At 43.5% G+C, this 19,107-nt stretch overlaps 1 protein-coding gene across 4 annotated transcripts in view; it reads right to left on the bottom strand.

Moving 5' to 3' along the window:
- Positions 1 to 10,329: 10,329 nt before the first annotated feature.
- Positions 10,330 to 19,107, bottom strand: part of LOC124119817 (argininosuccinate synthase-like) — a 63,050-nt gene continuing 54,272 nt past the window's right edge. For all 4 annotated transcript variants that reach the window (XM_048389154.1, XM_048389156.1, XM_048389158.1 and 1 more), the window contains 2 exons: positions 16,051 to 16,116; positions 10,330 to 11,124 (listed from right to left, as the gene is read on the bottom strand). In XM_048389154.1, coding sequence (XP_048245111.1) covers positions 11,073 to 11,124; positions 16,051 to 16,116 — 118 coding nt within the window. In that variant the 3' untranslated portion in view covers positions 10,330 to 11,072. The remainder of the gene's footprint in view (positions 11,125 to 16,050; positions 16,117 to 19,107) is intronic.

Here is a 19,107-nt window from a genome sequence, read left to right as displayed (position 1 = left end):
GGAAGATAGGCGGAAGTTGGGTGAGCTAAAGAAGGGGAGGGAAGGTAGACGAGAGTTGGTGAGCTAAAGAAGCGGAGGGAAGGTAGACGAGAGTTGGTGAGCTAATGGAGGAGGGAAGGGAAGATAGACGGGAATTGGTGAGCTAATGGAGGAGGGAAGGGAAGATAGAGGGGAATTGGTGAGCTAATGGAGGAGGGAAGGGAAGATAGGCGGAAGTTGGGTGAGCTAAAGAAGGGGAGGGAAGGTAGACGAAAGTTGTCGAGCTAATGGAGGAGGGAAGGGAAGGTAGACGGGTGTTGGTGAGCTAATGGAGGAGGGAAGGGAAGATAAATAGTGGTTGGTGAGCTAAAGAAGCGGAGGGAAGATAGACGGGAATTGGTGAGCTAATGGAGGAGGGAAGGGAAGATAGGCGGAAGTTGGGTGAGCTAAAGAAGCGGAGGGAAGGTAGACGAGAGTTGGTGAGCTAATGGAGGAGGGAAGGGAAGATAGGCGGAAGTTGGGTGAGCTAAAGAAAGGGAGAGAAGGTAGACGGGTGTTGGTGAGCTAATGGAGGAGGGAAGGGAAGAAAGACGGGAATTGGTGAGCTAATGGAGGAGGGAAGGGAAGATAGGCGGACGTTGGTGAGCTAAAGAAGGGGAGGGAAGGTAGACGAGAGTTGGTGAGCTAATGGAGGAGGGAAGGGAAGATAGGCGGACGTTGGTGAGCTAAAGAACGGGAGGGAAGGTAGACGAGAGTTGGTGACCTAAAGAACGGGAGGGAAGATAGACGGGAATTGGTGAGCTAATGGAGGAGGGAAGGGAAGATAGAGGGGAATTGGTGAGCTAATGGAGGAGGGAAGGGAAGATAGGCGGAAGTTGGGTGAGCTAAAGAAGGGGAGGGAAGGTAGACGAGAGTTGGTGAGCTAATGGAGGAGGAAGGGAAGATAGACGGTGGTTGGTGAGCTAAAGAAGCGGATGGAAGGGAGACGAGAGTTGGTGAGCTAATGGAGGAGGGAAGGGAAGATAGACGGTGGTTGGTAAGCTAAAGAAGCGGAGGGAAGTTAGACGAGAGTTAGAGAGCTAATGGAGGAGGGAAGGGAAGATAGGCGGAAGTTGGGTGAGCTAAAGAAGGGGAGGGAAGGTAGGCGGGAATTGGTGAGCTAATGGAGGAGGGAAGGTAGACGGGAATTGGTGAGCTAATGGAGGAAGGAAGGTAGACGAGAGTTGGTGAGCTAATGGAGGAGGGAAGGGAAGATAGACGGGAATTGGTGAGCTAATGGAGGAGGGAAGGGAAGATAGACGGTGGTTGGTGAGCTAAAGAAGGGGAGGGAAGGTAGACGAGAGTTGGTGAGCTAATGGAGGAGGGAAGGGAAGATAGACGGGAATTGGTGAGCTAATGGAGGAGGAAGGGAAGATAGACGGTGGTTGGTGAGCTAAAGAAGCGGAGGGAAGGGAGACGAGAGTTGGTGAGCTAATGGAGGGGGGAAGGGAAGATAGACGGTGGTTTGTAAGCTAAAGAAGCGGAGGGAAGTTAGACGAGAGTTGGTGAGCTAATGGAGGAGGGAAGGGAAGATAGGCGGAAGTTGGGTGAGCTAAAGAAGGGGAGGGAAGGTAGGCGGGAATTGGTGAGCTAATAGAGGAGGGAAGGTAGACAGGAATTGGTGAGCTAATGGAGGAGGGAAGGTAGACGGGAATTGGTGAGCTAATGGAGGAGGGAAGGTAGACGGGAATTGGTGAGCTAATGGAGGAGGGAAGGTAGACGGGATTTGGTGAGCTAATGGAGGGCGGAAGGTAGACGGGAATTGGTGAGCTAATGGAGGAGGGAGGGTAGACGGGAATTGGTGAGCTAATGGAGGAGGGAAGGGAAGATAGACGGTGGTTGGTGAGCTAAAGAAGGGGAGGGAAGGTAGGCGTGATTTGGTGAGCTAATGGAGGAGGGAAGGTAGACGGGAATTGGTGAGCTAATGGAGGAGGGAAGGTAGACGGGAATTGGTGAGTTAATGGAGGGGGGAAGGTAGACGGGAATTGGTGAGCTAATGGAGGAGGGAAGGTAGACGGGAATTGGTGAGCTAATGGAGGAGGGAAGGGAAGGTAGACGGAAGTTGGGTGAGCTAAAGAAGGGGAGGGAAGGTAGACGGGAATTGGTGAGCTAATGGAGGAGGGAAGGTAGACGGGAATTGGTGAGCTAATGGAGGGGGGAAGGTAGACGGGAATTGGTGAGCTAATGGAGGGGGGAAGGTAGACGGGAATTGGTGAGCTAATGGAGGAGGGAAGGTAGACGGGAATTGGTGAGCTAATGGAGGAGGGGATGGAAGATAGAAGGGGGTTGGGAGAGCAAAAGAAGGGGAGGGAAGATAGAAGGGGGTTGGTGAACTAATGGAAGGAAGGGAAGATAGACGCGAGTTGGTTATGGATAGGTGTTTGTTGAATTAGCTAAAAAGGGGAATTGTGAAAAGACGGTTGATAGAGGTTGCAGGTATTTGAAGATGAAACAGAAACAGTGGGGCGGCTAGAGACGCGCTGATGAGTAGAAACAAAGGTGTGCAACATCATCCTTCCACAGAACATCAATATCTTTTCCAGACTTAGAGTTGTTTCTTGTCATCTCAAAATCCAATAATGACAACCAGTTTAGTTTACAATCGGTCAATGTCAATTATCATTTCAGATAAGTTGATATGAACAGTCCCTTCGAGACAGGGGATTGCGGATTTCGACGAAACTGCGAATGAGGCGGTCAGGTGGGTGTGATTGGTTGATTAGAGTACCGTCGTTGTACTTCGATGTGAACTACAACCCCTGCTATCAACCAATGTGCCTGGCAACACACTTTTAAGGTCAAACATAAACGAGTTTCCCGCCCAACCTTAACCTGGAGCCCCCGACCATAAAGTTGACCATAATCCTGGTATTGTCCGAATTTTATGTCACTTGCGTAAATTTGTTGCAAACCAGTCTTTAGCTTATTTTCAAAACAGGGCTTACTGACGTACTTCAAATTACCCTAATTATGAAAAAAAAACCACCTAAAATAGGAAAGTTTTCAAAGATAAACAACCTGATCCAAACTTATTCTTAAGCATGAAATATGTGTTTGCTCGCACAGGCCGTCGCGAGAGGGCTGAATGGTCCCTAAAACAAAATGTATACCTTCAATGAAGATGTACTATTGGTTTACAGGAATGAATTCATGATTGATTTCATTAGGAAATTAAAACATGATTATCATCAAACTCACCCTTTGGCATGCTGTTTGAAACCATGCCCAAGCGTTTTACGCATTTGTAGCATACGTAGTGAGGATAATATGGGACATTCTTTCACTGAAACACGTGTATTGATGTATTCAGTGAACCTGTAGTATAGGAAGCTGTAGTTTGACACAATACACAATATATTATCCCTGATCACATGTCCCATTATACACTGCCGACATTGGTAGAAGATAAACCAGTCGACCCCCCAGAACGTGGTGATAGGGGCGCAAATCCAGCAGGAAGGCAACGCGATCAAAGGGTTATACCTCGCTAAGGTCAGTGTATACCTCATTTGAGATGTTCAGCCATTGTACAGCAAATATGTCAACAACATTCTCAAGTATTCGGTGATACGGGATCAATGGCACGTGTCGACGTACTTTGCCTTCCCTATTTAGGTCTATTGACACGACGATTTCCCCGTGGATGGGTGGCCGGTTCTATACGAAAGAACAACCTCTTGTGACAGTCAGCGATCAGCTCCCAACAGATTCCGATATTGTTTTATATTCGTCAGATACTTAATAAACGAAATCATTACCCTTGAAGAGGTGCAAACCTCCTTATGTGTGTTGCATGTAAACTCAATAAATTACCTCTTGTTGGTGTGTCTGAGCATAAAACAGTTGGCCCTACTCGTGTTGCGGGTTTGTGATGACAGAGATAGCCGGAGATAGTATGTCCCACCTATGCTTCAGTGGACGCATTTTTGTCGCTCTTTATGAATATTTTGTTTCACACTCCCAGGCATCTATTTAAACAATTCGGCGGCTTTAGATTTGAGTGATAGAGGCGATGTTAGGTAATCCAACATTCAAGTTTGCGACCACACATACTCGAGCGGCGACATCGGGTTCCGACAACTGTTCGGGTACTAAGGCACAAGGATCAGATAACAAGTAACCAGGTTATCTCGAGTATGTTGTTTCTTCCTTTGAGTTTATAAACAGCTTCTACATAAGCTCACATATTGAACATGTGAATAAGCACACCAAGGGAACCACAAGAAAGTCATGTCTAATATCGCGCGACCGACTTTACCTGTTTGAAGACTTTACACCGGATTGGACCGGACAACAACTTGATGTTCTGAAGCACCTTTTATGAACTGCATCACAGATGGCAAACATCACTCTATACCACATTACTGATAGGAGACACCAACATGACTCGTATCTCGGGTAACCGTGTGGCGATGACAGGTCGTGATATCACTGGGATAAAACAAAGGTACTATATCAATGATTGGGAACAGGTCAGTAAACCATATCACAGAGAGGAGATACCGCCTTCACAGACATCACAGAAAGGCCATACCAGCATAAAGCATATCACATTCAGAAGATACCATTAGAAACTATATCACAGATAGAGACACTACTATAAACCTCATCACAGAGTCAGTGATTATGGCTCTACGACGCGTTTGGTATTATCGCGGCGGGGGATACCAGTAATTGGCTTAAGACATGTTACCCATGTGGGGGATCGAACCTGGGTCTTCGGCGAGACGAGCTCACAGATAGGAGACACCACCATGAACCAAGCACAGTAAGGAGAGAAACCATATTAGTTGGGAGACGCCATCACGAGCCATATCACAGTTGAGAGACGCCATCATAAGCCATATCACAGTTGAGAGACGCCATCATAAGCCTACATAAACTACAATAAGCAATATCACAGATACGAAATACCACCATATACCAAATCACATATAGGAGATACCACCATATACCAAATCACATATAGGAGATACCACTTAAGCCATATCAAAGACAGGAAATACCACCATATACCAAATCACATATAGGAGATACCACATTAAGCCATATCACAGACAGGAGATACCACCATATACCAAATCACATATAGGAGATACCACTTAAGCCATATCAAAGACAGGAAATACCACCATATACCAAATCACATATAGGAGATACCACCATATACCAAATCACATATAGGAGATACCACCATATACCAAATCACATATAGGAGATACCACCATATACCAAATCACATATAGGAGATACCACTTAAGCCATATCAAAGACAGGAGATACCACCATATACCAAATCACATATAGGAGAGGCCACCATATACCAAATCACATATAGGAGATACCACCATATACCAAATCACATATAGGAGATACCACCATATACCAAATCACATATAGGAGATACCACCATATACCAAATCACACATAGGAGATACCACTTAAGCCATATCAAAGACAGGAGATACCACCATATACCAAATCACATATAGGAGAGGCCACCATATACCAAATCACATATAGGAGATACCACCATATACCAAATCACATATAGGAGATACCACCATATACCAAATCACATATAGGAGATACCACTTAAGCCATATCAAAGACAGGAGATACCACCATATACCAAATCACATATAGGAGAGGCCACCATATACCAAATCACATATAGGAGATACCACTTAAGCCATATCAAAGACAGGAAATACCACCATATACCAAATCACATATAGGCGATACCACATTAAGCCATATCACAGACAGGAAATACCACCATATACCAAATCACATATAGGAGATACCACCATATACCAAATCACATATAGGAGATCCCACATTAAGCCATATCACAGACAGGAGATACCACCATAAGCAATATCACACATAGGAGAGGCCACCATATACCATATCACAGATAGGAAATACATCCATATACCATATCATTGATAGGAAATACCACCATATACCATATCACAGATAGGAAATACAACCATATACCATATCACAATTAGGAGAGGCCACAATAACCATATCACAGTTAGGAGAGGCCACCATATGCCATATCACAGATAGGGGATACCACCTTAAGCCATATTAAAGATATGAGATACCACCACATACAATGTCACAGATAGAAGATAACACCATATGCAATATCACATATAGGGGATACCACCATAAACCATATTATAGATATGAGATACCACCATAAGCCATATCACAGATAGGAGATACCACCACATACCATATCACAGATAGGAGATACCACCATAAGCCATGTCACTGTTAGGAGATACCACGATAGATCATATCAAAGAGTAGACACCCTTATAACCCACATCAAAGAAACCGCATGCAGTAAACCAAACCCCACGACAATCATCACCACACGTAGGAAACAACACCCGGGTTAGAATTTGTCTTCAGCAACCCATGCGTGTCGTTAGAGTCGACTATGCTTGCCTTAAGAGACTGACCAGGTTAATGCATGTCAGAGTATCCGAATTGCGTAGATAGATGCTCATGATGTAAATCACTGGATTGTCTGGTCCACTAAATTATTTACAGTCCGTCGTCATGCAGTTTGAATATTGCTGCGTGCGGCGATAAACAACTAACAAAAACATGCCACACTGCATACAGGAAAGACCACAATAAACCACAATTGTACTGTTTTGGAAGGATTGTACGACCGCCTCGGCCATTTACGGTCTGGAATCCGTCATGAGTAACCTCTTCGTGTCGCTTGCAGCTTGTGTTCACTTAACTCAAGATTGTTTTGATTCCTTCATCTTCCCGAGGTAAGGGATTTAACTGACCGTAAAGATCAAGTTTCCACTGGAGTATTAAAGTCAGTTTACTCCCTTATTTCCAGTGGACTTTTCCCTTGCCTCGGAAAGATGTATTACTTATGTGATTCAATAACTTTTGCAATGACATGTGCACCTTAAGGCTTGTAAGCCTTAGTTACATAACCCTTTTTCAATTCAAAACATTGTGTGCATGCATGTGCATGTGAACATACCACAGTTCTAATATGCATATCCCACTCAGGCAGCTCAATATATGCACATGTTAGACAATCGGGACACAATGACACAATCAGCCAGGCACAGAATCGGGGCACAATGACACAATCATGCAGACCCACAATCGGGGCACAATGACACAATCATGCAGACACACAATCGGAACACAATGACACCATCAGGCAGGCACACAATCGGAACACGATGACAATCGGTGCAAAATGACACACAATCAGGCAATCTTCCAATATATAACATATGACGTTCCTCTTTGAGGAAGCTAGATTGGTGGACACATTGTTATTATGACCGACATTAACTTCTGTGCGATAGATCATAGAGTTCTTGGAAGGATATCACATGGAAAATAGGACGTATCAACGAGTCGTGTCTTTGACAGTTAATTCAGCTGTTCATGTAGCCAATACAGGTTTGATTGCGGGAACACCAAACGTGGTTATGTAAGATATGACCAGCGTCCCTGATGACGTGTACAGTACAGTCGGGATAACATGGATATTACCTAATATACAGTGCATCGCTATATTGTCCAAGGTAGTGTGGCATTCGGCCCTTTATAAACATACAGGGTGTAAAATGTGAATCGAAATATAGACGCTAATATATTAAAAAGAACTTACCTTAACGTATGAATCATGGCTGACACACTAACAGCAATGTCTGTCTCCAAACAGCAGCCTCAGTATCCCTCAGGCGAAGTGTCGTCTGCCATGTCCATTTCATCTGAATAGTTGACAGTTTTTGCACGTGCTGCAAGCGTTTCAAGTCCAAGTTGTTACTCTTCCCACGTGCAGTTCATACGTGTACTTATTACATTTTGCTTGCCGTAAAAGGCGACTAACGGGATCGGGTGGTCAGGCTCGCTGACTTGGTTGAAGTGTGTCATAGTATCCCAATTGCGTGGATCGATGCTCATGATGTCAAATACTGGATTGTCTGGTCCAGACTCGATTATTTACATACCGCCGTCATATAGCTGGAATATTGCGGCGTCAAACAACAAACATACAAACATATTACATTGCAACATAACGTCCAACATAAATGTAACAAATGTTATATTAGGATAACACTTTCCTATTTAAGTACAGATTCCTTTTTGGGGACGAGTCCCATCCGGGATTCGAACCCACACAGCCAGAGTGAGGCACCTAATCGCCAGCACAGAAAGTCAGTGATCTATTCCACTCCGACACATAAGACTTCCACAACAATACATTTTTCTACAATTGGGTGAGAACAAGTTCATGACGTTCCATTGGTTTCTGATGTTTACAGTTCAAGGAATAACATTGTGGTTGCGTCAAAGGTCAAATATAGGTCAAAATTACGTAAAATGGGACCCGTGCTGAGCCCCACTACAAAGTACGTAACTGCCAAATTTCATTACATTTTGAAAGAAAATGTCAGAGAAATTTCAGATTTCAAAGTAATAAGGTCAAAATTTAAATTAACACAAAAAACGTATCTGTAGATCCCCTAACTAAACATGAATCACATTTCACTACATTTTGAACAATAATGGCCAAATGATGACCATAAAAATGTTTTTCAATATGGTTGCCATGTTGGCCCATTACATTGTTCAATGTGAGCGATGTTATGTATGTCATTGTTTCCACCTACTGCGCAGTAAACCTGACATGGCCATATACTCCAGTATGTCCAGATAACATGTCAAATGGCCTGTCGTAACAGGAGACTAACCGGATCAGGTAGTCAGGCAGCTGACTTGGTTGATGCATGTCATTCTATAACAATTGCGTGGATCGATGCTCATGATGCTCATGATTGTCTGGTCCAGACTCCATTATTTACAGACCGCTGTCATGTAGCTGGAATATTGCTGAATGCAGTGTTAAACAACAAACGGACGAGACCTTATTAATTCGATCAAGGGAGACTGACATTTCTTATATTAGCTTACTGATTTACAGCTATGCAAACTTTCCATGTCTCATTATTTGACCTTCAGTGAAACCAAAAAGATGATGCGATCAAGACCCTGTCTGAGACATCATGTTTACTATGTTTCATCAAATTCCGTATCAGTAGTCGACCGCCTCTGTGGTCTAGTGGATACAGCATCTGCCCAGAGTAAAGAGCGTGGGCTCAATCCCCAGCCGCATCATACCAAAGGATGTCAAAAGATGGTACTTGTTGTTGCCCTGCCTGGAGCACTGCAAGCAAGGGTTAAAACAACGACTGGTGTCAGTTTAATACGGTTTCTGAGTGGGGTATTCATGTTAAAACTGTGACAGGATATCTCAGTGGGCTAGCACTATAAAATCGGCATTAGTCCAGACTAGTCCAAGTAGACAGTACAGACACATACACATGCATGCACAACACTATATACCGTATTCGACGTAATAAGCGCCCCGCTCTAATAAGCGCCCACGGCGATATTTGCGAATATATTGGCTTGTGAACAATCCCAATTAGCACCATTTCCGATTGATCTATGTTCACAAGACTTATTTATTCGCGTATAATACGTGTGTTATATGCATCCTTAATAATGGGAAATACAATTCTTGAAAAATATATCTGTCGTATATAAACATTTCAGGCTGTCAGCATAAACCACGAACTTTACGATCTTTCAACTCTGTTTTTTTTCTCACCAAAATAATATTCTTTGTAAGAAACCCCTATTTCTAATTTTGAGAACGCCCAGGGCGCTTATTATGTCGAATATGGTAAGTGCAATAATCTTGAATGCGACCTTAAACCCCATTACACGTTACCTATAAATAGTCGAGTTATCACTTTTTTGACAGGAAGTTCAAACTTGACCTTGACCTTAAATGTACTCCAATCTTTTGTCAAGTCTCTAAAGTCTGTCATAGGCATGTGCTTGAACTCAAACACATTAAGCAGCACTCACAGGAGGTGGGTCTAATATTGAGCAACACAAAACATTAATTGGACAAAAATCTGGAAAGCAGAAAACAAAAACAATGTTGCCTGTTCAAGGATTTGATCAGAAACAAGGTTGTCAACCATCAACATAAGCAATGCTTCAGCTCAATACATCAAAGACAAATTAGTCCCTTTGCCATAGTTCAGTTTAGCTTTATTCTGCTATCAAAGAAGAGAATTACAGCATAGATGTGTTATTAAACAAAGGATTTAACCTTCACGATAGAGGCATTATACTAACTGTGTTGGTAGTCTCAAGATAAGAATTCTTTATCCAAGATGGTGGCAAGCTTTTAAGGTTGTCAAAAGCACAAATGAAAACACACAATGGTAGAATTTTATATCTGTTTATTGGAACAAAATATAACAAAAAATATTCTTGTTATTGGCAAAGAAAACCCATTGATTGACATACAAATACGTGTTTTCTTCAAATCGCAACCGATTAAAGGTTTGAAGTGTTTCTTCACATGAACTTGTCAACATTTACATGTTCAGGATTTCAGTCAAGTAAAACGTCTTTCATATAATTATGAATTATGAACCAGAGGTAAGGGCTCAAACTCTGAAGCCATAACCATACAACAATAATAATATAAATTCAACAGTCATACAATATAAAAATAATAACTGCCATGAAATGTGTTAAAAATTACCTGAAAATAGAACTTCATATTGCTACATTCCACTAAAACATAAACCAAATGTTTGAGTTGACAGCCCAGCAGTAAGTACCCAGAACCAAGACATGCCACAGTATTGTCATGGCTCACATGCAAATGGTATTCAACCTAGCTATGTTGAAACTACCCTACAGATGAGATGTGTCATTGCTAGAGTGAGCCAGAACGCCACACTACCAGTTGAATGGTACAAGCATGAGCAAACGCCAAAATGTTTACTTTGGGTAAATGATTTGACCAACAGAGTTGTGATTACCATAATGTGGGACCAAGAGTCCTTATCCTACACAATGTGTAGAGTTCTGACAGGCGGCAACAAGTGTCTCCTGATAAAGGCAGTTCTAAAGTTTCTAATAGCTACGCCACTGAGACACCCAGGACTGACACTTGTCTACTTCTTCTGATCCGCCACCTTCTGTCGCAGACGGCAGTACTCCTGCAACCTGCAAAGATGGAGATTTGGACATCAGCACCTAACGGACATGAAATGAACTGTCACTTGAAAAACAAGGAGTCAAAATGGTTTTCCATGGAGCCAACAGAACTGCCATGTTAACACTAACACTTCAGGTTCAGAGAAGCGGTGGCAATGACAAATGCTAGGTGTTGAGTTTTTTTATAAGTTGGAATATATTCAATTAACCTTTTGGAAGTTTCGTGTCTGGTCGAGTTGATTAGCTTAAAGTCACTAGTGTTCATTGCACAGGCTTCCTGCATATGTTTCCCTCTTGAAAAACGCCAGTTACAAAATCAGTATTCCCTGCTAAAGTGTGTACCAGTGTGTATTGTGTTTACCAGTGTGTGGCAGCATGTGTTGTGTTTACCAGTGTGTGGCAGCATGTATTGTGTTTACCAGTGTGTGGCAGCATGTATTGTGTTTACCAGTGTGTGGCAGCATGTATTGTGTTTACCAGTGTGTGACAGCATGTATTGTGTTTACCAGTGTGTGACAGCATGTATTGTGTTTACCAGTGTGTGGCAGCATGTATTGTGTTTACCAGTGTGTGGCAGCATTGTTGTGTTTACCAGTGTGTTACAGCATGTATTGTGTTTACCAGTGTGTGACAGCATGTATTGTGTTTACCAGTGTGTTACAGCATGTATTGTGTGTTCCAGTGTGTGGCAGCATGTATTGTGTTTATCAGTGCGTGGCAGCATGTATTGTGTTTACCAGTGTGTTACAGCATGTATTGTGTGTTCCAGTGTGTGGCAGCATGTATTGTGTGTTCCAGTGTGTGGCAGCATGTATTGTGTTTACCAGTGTGTGACAGCATGTATTGTGTTTACCAGTGTGTTACAGCATGTATTGTGTGTTCCAGTGTGTGGCAGCATGTATTGTGTTTACCAGTGTGTGACAGCATGTATTGTGTTTACCAGTGTGTGGCAGCATGTATTGTGTTTACCAGGGTGTTACAGCATGTATTGTGTGTTCCAGTGTGTGGCAGCATGTATTGTGTGTTCCAGTGTGTGGCAGCATGTATTGTGTTTACCAGTGTGTGACAGCATGTATTGTGTTTACCAGTGTGTTACAGCATGTATTGTGTGTTCCAATGTGTGGCAGCATGTATTGTGTGTTCCAGTGTGTGGCAGCATGTATTGTGTGTTCCAGTGTGTGGCAGCATGTATTGTGTGTTCCAGTGTGTGGCAGCATGTATTGTGTGTACCAGTGTGTGGCAGCATGTACTGTGTGTTCCAGTGTGTGGCAGCATGTATTGTGTGTACCAGTGTGTGACAGCATGTATTGTGTGTACAAGTGTGTAGTGTGTTTACCAGTGTGTGACAGCATGTACTGTGTGTTCCAGTGTGTGACAGCATGTATTGTGTGTACCAGTGTGTGGCAGCATGTATTGTGTGTACCAGTGTGTAGTGTGTTTACCAGTGTGTGGCAGCATGTACTGTGTGTTCCAGTGTGTGACAGCATGTATTGTGTGTACCAGTGTGTGGCAGCATGTATTGTGTGTACCAGTGTGTAGTGTGTTTACCAGTGTGTGACAGCATGTACTGTGTGTTCCAGTGTGTGACAGCATGTATTGTGTTTACCAGTGTGTGGCAGCATGTATTGTGTGTTCCAGTGTGTGGCAGCATGTATTGTGTGTACCAGTGTGTGACAGCATGTATTGTGTGTACCAGTGTGTAGTGTGTTTACCAGTGTGTGACAGCATGTATTGTGTGTTCCAGTGTGTGGCAGCATGTATTGTGTGTTCCAGTGTGTGGCAGCATGTATTATGTTTACCAGTGTGTGGCAGCATGTATTGTGTTTACCAGTGTGTTACAGCATATATTGTGTGTTCCAGTGTGTGGCAGCATGTATTGTGTGTTCCAGTGTGTGGCAGCATGTATTGTGTTTACCAGTGTGTGACAGCATGTATTGTGTTTACCAGTGTGTTACAGCATGTATTGTGTGTTCCAGTGTGTGGCAGCATGTATTGTGTTTACCAGGGTGTTACAGCATGTATTGTGTGTTCCAGTGTGTGGCAGCATGTATTGTGTGTTCCAGTGTGTGGCAGCATGTATTGTGTTTACCACTGTGTGACAGCATGTATTGTGTTTACCAGTGTGTTACAGCATGTATTGTGTGTTCCAGTGTGTGGCAGCATGTATTGTGTGTTCCAGTGTGTGGCAGCATGTATTGTGTGTTCCAGTGTGTGACAGCATGTATTGTGTGTTCCAGTGTGTGACAGCATGTATTGTGTGTTCCAGTGTGTGGCAGCATGTATTGTGTGTTCCAGTGTGTGGCAGCATGTATTGTGTTTACCAGTGTGTGACAGCATGTATTGTGTTTACCAGTGTGTGACAGCATGTATTGTGTTTACCAGTGTGTTACAGCATGTATTGTGTGTTCCAGTGTGTGACAGCATGTATTGTGTGTTCCAGTGTGTGGCAGCATGTATTGTGTGTTCCAGTGTGTGACAGCATGTATTGTGTTTACCAGTGTGTGACAGCATGTATTGTGTGTTCCAGTGTGTTACAGCATGTATTGTGTGTTCCAGTGTGTTACAGCATGTATTGTGTGTTCCAGTGTGTGGCAGCATGTATTGTGTGTTCCAGTGTGTGGCAGCATGTATTGTGTTTACCAGTGTGTTACAGCATGTATTGTGTGTTCCAGTGTGTGGCAGCATGTATTGTGTGTTCCAGTGTGTTACAGCATGTATTATGTGTTCCAGTGTGTGGCAGCATGTATTGTGTGTTCCAGTGTGTGGCAGCATGTATTGTGTTTACCAGTGTGTTACAGCATGTATTGTGTGTTCCAGTGTGTGGCAGCATGTATTGTGTGTTCCAGTGTGTTACAGCATGTATTGTGTGTACCAGTGTGTGGCAGCATGTATTGTGTGTACCAGTGTGTGGCAGCATGTGTTGTGTTTACCAGTGTGTGACAGCATGTATTGTGTGTTCCAGTGTGTGGCAGCATGTATTGTGTGTTCCAGTGTGTGACAGCATGTATTGTGTTTACCAGTGTGTGGCAGCATGTATTGTGTTTACCAGTGTGTGACAGCATGTATTGTGTTTACCAGTGTGTGACAGCATGTATTGTGTGTTCCAGTGTGTGGCAGCATGTATTGTGTGTTCCAGTGTGTGGCAGCATGTATTGTGTTTACCAGTGTGTGACAGCATGTATTGTGTTTACCACTGTGTGACAGCATGTATTGTGTTTACCAGTGTGTTACAGCATGTATTGTGTGTTCCAGTGTGTGGCAGCATGTATTGTGTGTTCCAGTGTGTGGCAGCATGTATTGTGTTTACCAGTGTGTTACAGCATGTATTGTGTGTTCCAGTGTGTGGCAGCATGTATTGTGTGTTCCAGTGTGTTACAGCATGTATTGTGTGTACCAGTGTGTGGCAGCATGTATTGTGTGTACCAGTGTGTGGCAGCATGTGTTGTGTTTACCAGTGTGTGACAGCATGTATTGTGTGTTCCAGTGTGTGGCAGCATGTATTGTGTTTACCAGTGTGTTACAGCATGTATTGTGTTTACCAGTGTGTTACAGCATGTATTGTGTGTTCCAGTGTGTGGCAGCATGTATTGTGTTTACCAGTGTGTGACAGCATGTATTGTGTTTACCAGTGTGTGGCAGCATGTATTGTGTTTACCAGGGTGTTACAGCATGTAATGTGTGTTCCAGTGTGTGGCAGCATGTATTGTGTGTTCCAGTGTGTGGCAGCATGTATTGTGTGTACCAGTGTGTGGCAGCATGTATTGTGTTTACCAGTGTGTGACAGCATGTATTGTGTTTACCAGTGTGTTACAGCATGTATTGTGTGTTCCAGTGTGTGGCAGCATGTATTGTGTGTTCCAGTGTGTTACAGCATGTATTGTGTGTTCCAGTGTGTGGCAGCATGTATTGTGTTTACCAGTGTGTGACAGCATGTATTGTGTGTTCCAGTGTGTGGCAGCATGTATTGTGTGTTCCAGTGTGTGGCAGCATGTATTGTGTTTACCAGTGTGTTACAGCATGTATTGTGTTTACCAGTGTGTGACAGCATGTATTGTGTTTACCAGTGTGTGACAGCATGTATTGTGTTTACCAGTGTGTGACAGCATGTATTGTGTTTACCAGGGTGTGACAGCATGTGTTGTGTTTACCAGTGTGTGACAGCATGTATTGTGTTTACCAGGGTGTGACAGCATGTGTTGTGTTTACCAGTGTGTGACAGCATGTATTGTGTGTACCAGTGTGTGACAGCATGTATTGTGTTTACCAGTGTGTGGCAGCATGTGTTGTGTTTACCAGTGTGTGACAGCATGCATTGTGTTTACCAGTGTGTGGCAGCATGTATTGTGTTTACCAGTGTGTTACAGCATGTATTGTGTTTACCAGTGTGTTACAGCATGTATTGTGTGTTCCAGTGTGTGGCAGCATGTATTGTGTTTACCAGTGTGTGACAGCATGTATTGTGTTTACCAGTGTGTGGCAGCATGTATTGTGTTTACCAGGGTGTTACAGCATGTATTGTGTGTTCCAGTGTGTGGCAGCATGTATTGTGTGTTCCAGTGTGTGGCAGCATGTATTGTGTGTACCAGTGTGTGGCAGCATGTATTGTGTTTACCAGTGTGTGACAGCATGTATTGTGTTTACCAGTGTGTTACAGCATGTATTGTGTGTTCCAGTGTGTGGCAGCATGTATTGTGTGTTCCAGTGTGTTACAGCATGTATTGTGTGTTCCAGTGTGTGGCAGCATGTATTGTGTTTACCAGTGTGTGACAGCATGTATTGTGTGTTCCAGTGTGTGGCAGCATGTATTGTGTGTTCCAGTGTGTGGCAGCATGTATTGTGTTTACCAGTGTGTGGCAGCATGTATTGTGTGTACCAGTGTGTGGCAGCATGTGTTGTGTTTACCAGTGTGTGGCAGCATGTATTGTGTTTACATACCGGAGAGCGTTGATCTTGATGAAGCCCCCTGCATCCGTTGGCTCGTAATCGCCCTGGACATTCATGCTGGAAACAAGACACAAGGATGAGTTCATTTTATTCACAATGCTTGTTGGGTATTTGTACAATTTATAACACAAGGCAACGGAGACTGTTATTACAAGCCTCAAGGCCTTCAAAAACTATATCACCAACATTTAAGGCTTATTCTAACTAAAAGTTCAAAAGGATGAAAAAAATATACTTAAATGTTATTAATATTTACAACATAAGGCCTTTGCAAGGCACAATTAATCTATTTTTAGAATTTAAATTCAAGGTCTTTTCAAGCCAGTGCAAGTTCTAAATATTGTGATAGGTGCCCTCTGAAGCCTGTAAAAAGCCGCCCACATACAGTAGAACTATATACATTGAGGACAAAATGTCTGATGTTTTACTGCAGTGGTTTGCCTTGTGTTCTCTTCTCCCTGCGCAGTATTCTTTTGTGTAAATGCTTTAGGAGGCTCCTGACCAGATTATCAATTCTAATTATAGATAAAACACAAAGAGTAAAGTTTTATTTAAAGTTTATTTTAACAACAACTACAACAACAACAACAACAACAACAACAACAACAACAACAACAACAACAACAACAACAGGGGGCAAACCTTCATTCACTTAATTTGCAGAAAACTACTTCCAACTTTCCCCCCCTTCCCTACATACGACAGTTAAACATTCTTCGCCCTTATAACCACCCCTCTAACTTAACTCCCTAAAGTAAAATGTCCCCAAACAAACCTAATTTAATCTTTTCTCTATTTCTCCCCACCCATAACTAACAGTAAATTAACAACATTATCCCAAACCAAAACACAAACAACTAATGAAAAGTGAAAAGGGTCTTGATTCACGATGTGTGGGTTGACTACATACTTTAGTGGTGAAAGGACTGAGGATTCCCTACCCAGGGTAGGCCAACATAGCCTACACGCGGACCATGTGACCAGGAAAATGGACACAACCAATGAACACGTCCCTAACATCTCGGCTCTCACAATCATGGCTTCAGCCTAGCCTTCAAGGAGTGTGCCATCGTCATTGTCACTACGCCCGTGTGGGTATAAGCTTCTACAAAAATGACTACAAAGGTAGGTACTACATCAGCTGCGCAAAATCCCCTTCAACTTACCAATCTGCTATATTTCTAACTATTTTAATTTACCAAAATAAATCCCAAGGCTACTACAATATTATCACATGTATTTTCTCAAATTCCTCCAAATAATTGTGGCAGATGTAACACTTGAATATATTTATTTTATCATTCATCAGTGTCTGCTATTTAATGTCTGCTATTCTGTGTTTCACTTCCATGTATTATAAGTGGTAAGGAACGTCTACATTTAGTTCATGTGTCCTTCATGTTTTAGCCTTTAACAAACCCAAGCCATCAACTGATTGGCCAAGCTAACCCTTAAAGTTAGCCCCTTGTCTTAATGCATTGTCTCAGTCTGCACAGACAACTTGTCAACAAACCATGGAAACTATGTTTACATATTGTATTGTATGTTACTGCATTTAAATGTTGCAGTATATTAAACATGTATATTAGAGTAAACTAAAAATGTTTAATATTATCTATAGTTTGGTAAACTAGGCGTAAAATTGTCAGCTTTTGAATGAATGAGACAGGAGTGTAAGTCTTGTTTTACGGAAAAGCCTATGTTAAAGATACTGCTGTGATTAGTTCTGCGTAATATACAGTAAGTAATCTGTGAGAGTAATGTTATGTTATGTAAATAGTATAGTTGTATTACTCGTTGTTATAGAAGTATAATATATATATATATATATGATATTATTCTGGAGACACTGCAGGACTGTGGTCGGGAAGACACCCATGTCTCACCCACAGTCGGGAAGACACCCATGTCTCACCCACAGTCGGGAAGACACCCATGTCTCACCCACACAGTCGGGAAGACACTCATGTCTCACCCACACAGTCGGGAAGACACCCATGTCTCACCCACAGTCTGGAAGACACCCCAGTCTCACCCACACAGTCGGGAAGACACCCCAGTCTCACCCACACAGTCGGGAAGACACCCATGTCTCACCCACACAGTCGGGAAGACACTCATGTCTCACCCACACAGTCGGGAAGACACCCCAGTCTCACCCACACAGTCGGGAAGACACCCATGTCTCACCCACACAGTCGGGAAGACACCCATGTCTCACCAACACAGTCGGGAAGACACCCCAGTCTCACCCACACAGTCGGGAAGACACCCATGTCTCACCCACACAGTCGGGAAGACACCCATGTCTCACCAACACAGTCGGGAAGACACTCATGTCTCACCCACACAGTCGGGAAGACACTCATGTCTCACCCACACAGTCGGGAAGACACCCCAGTCTCACCCACACAGTCGGGAAGACACCCATGTCTCACCCACACAGTCGGGAAGACACCCATGTCTCACCAACACAGTCGGGAAGACACCCCAGTCTCACCCACACAGTCGGGAAGACACCCATGTCTCACCCACACAGTCGGGAAGACACCCATGTCTCACCCACACAGTCGGGAAGACACCCATGTCTCTTCCACAGTCGGGAAGACACCCATGTCTCACCCACACTGTCGGGAAGACACCCATGTCTCACCCAGTCGGGAAGACACCCCAGTCTCACCAACACAGTCGGGAAGACACCCATGTCTCACCCACAGTCTGGAAGACACCCAAGTCTCACCCACACAGTCGGGAAGACACCCATGTCTCACCCACACAGTCGGGAAGACACCCCAGTCTCACCCACACAGTCGGGAAGACACCCATGTCTCACCCACACAGTCGGGAAGACACTCATGTCTCACCCACACAGTCGGGAAGACACCCCAGTCTCACCCACACAGTCGGGAAGACACCCATGTCTCACCCACACTGTCGGGAAGACACTCATGTCTCTTCCACAGTCGGGAAGACACCCATGTCTCACCCACACTGTCGGGAAGACACCCATGTCTCACCCACACAGTCGGGAAGACACCCATGTCTCAC

Source organism: Haliotis rufescens, unplaced genomic scaffold (genome assembly GCF_023055435.1).
Source record: "Haliotis rufescens isolate VD_foot unplaced genomic scaffold, xgHalRufe1.0.p SCAF_8, whole genome shotgun sequence".
Classification (NCBI taxonomy): Eukaryota; Metazoa; Mollusca; class Gastropoda; order Lepetellida; family Haliotidae; genus Haliotis; species Haliotis rufescens.
Note: the sequence above shows the minus strand (reverse complement) of the source record. Positions and strands in the feature narration are given on the sequence as shown.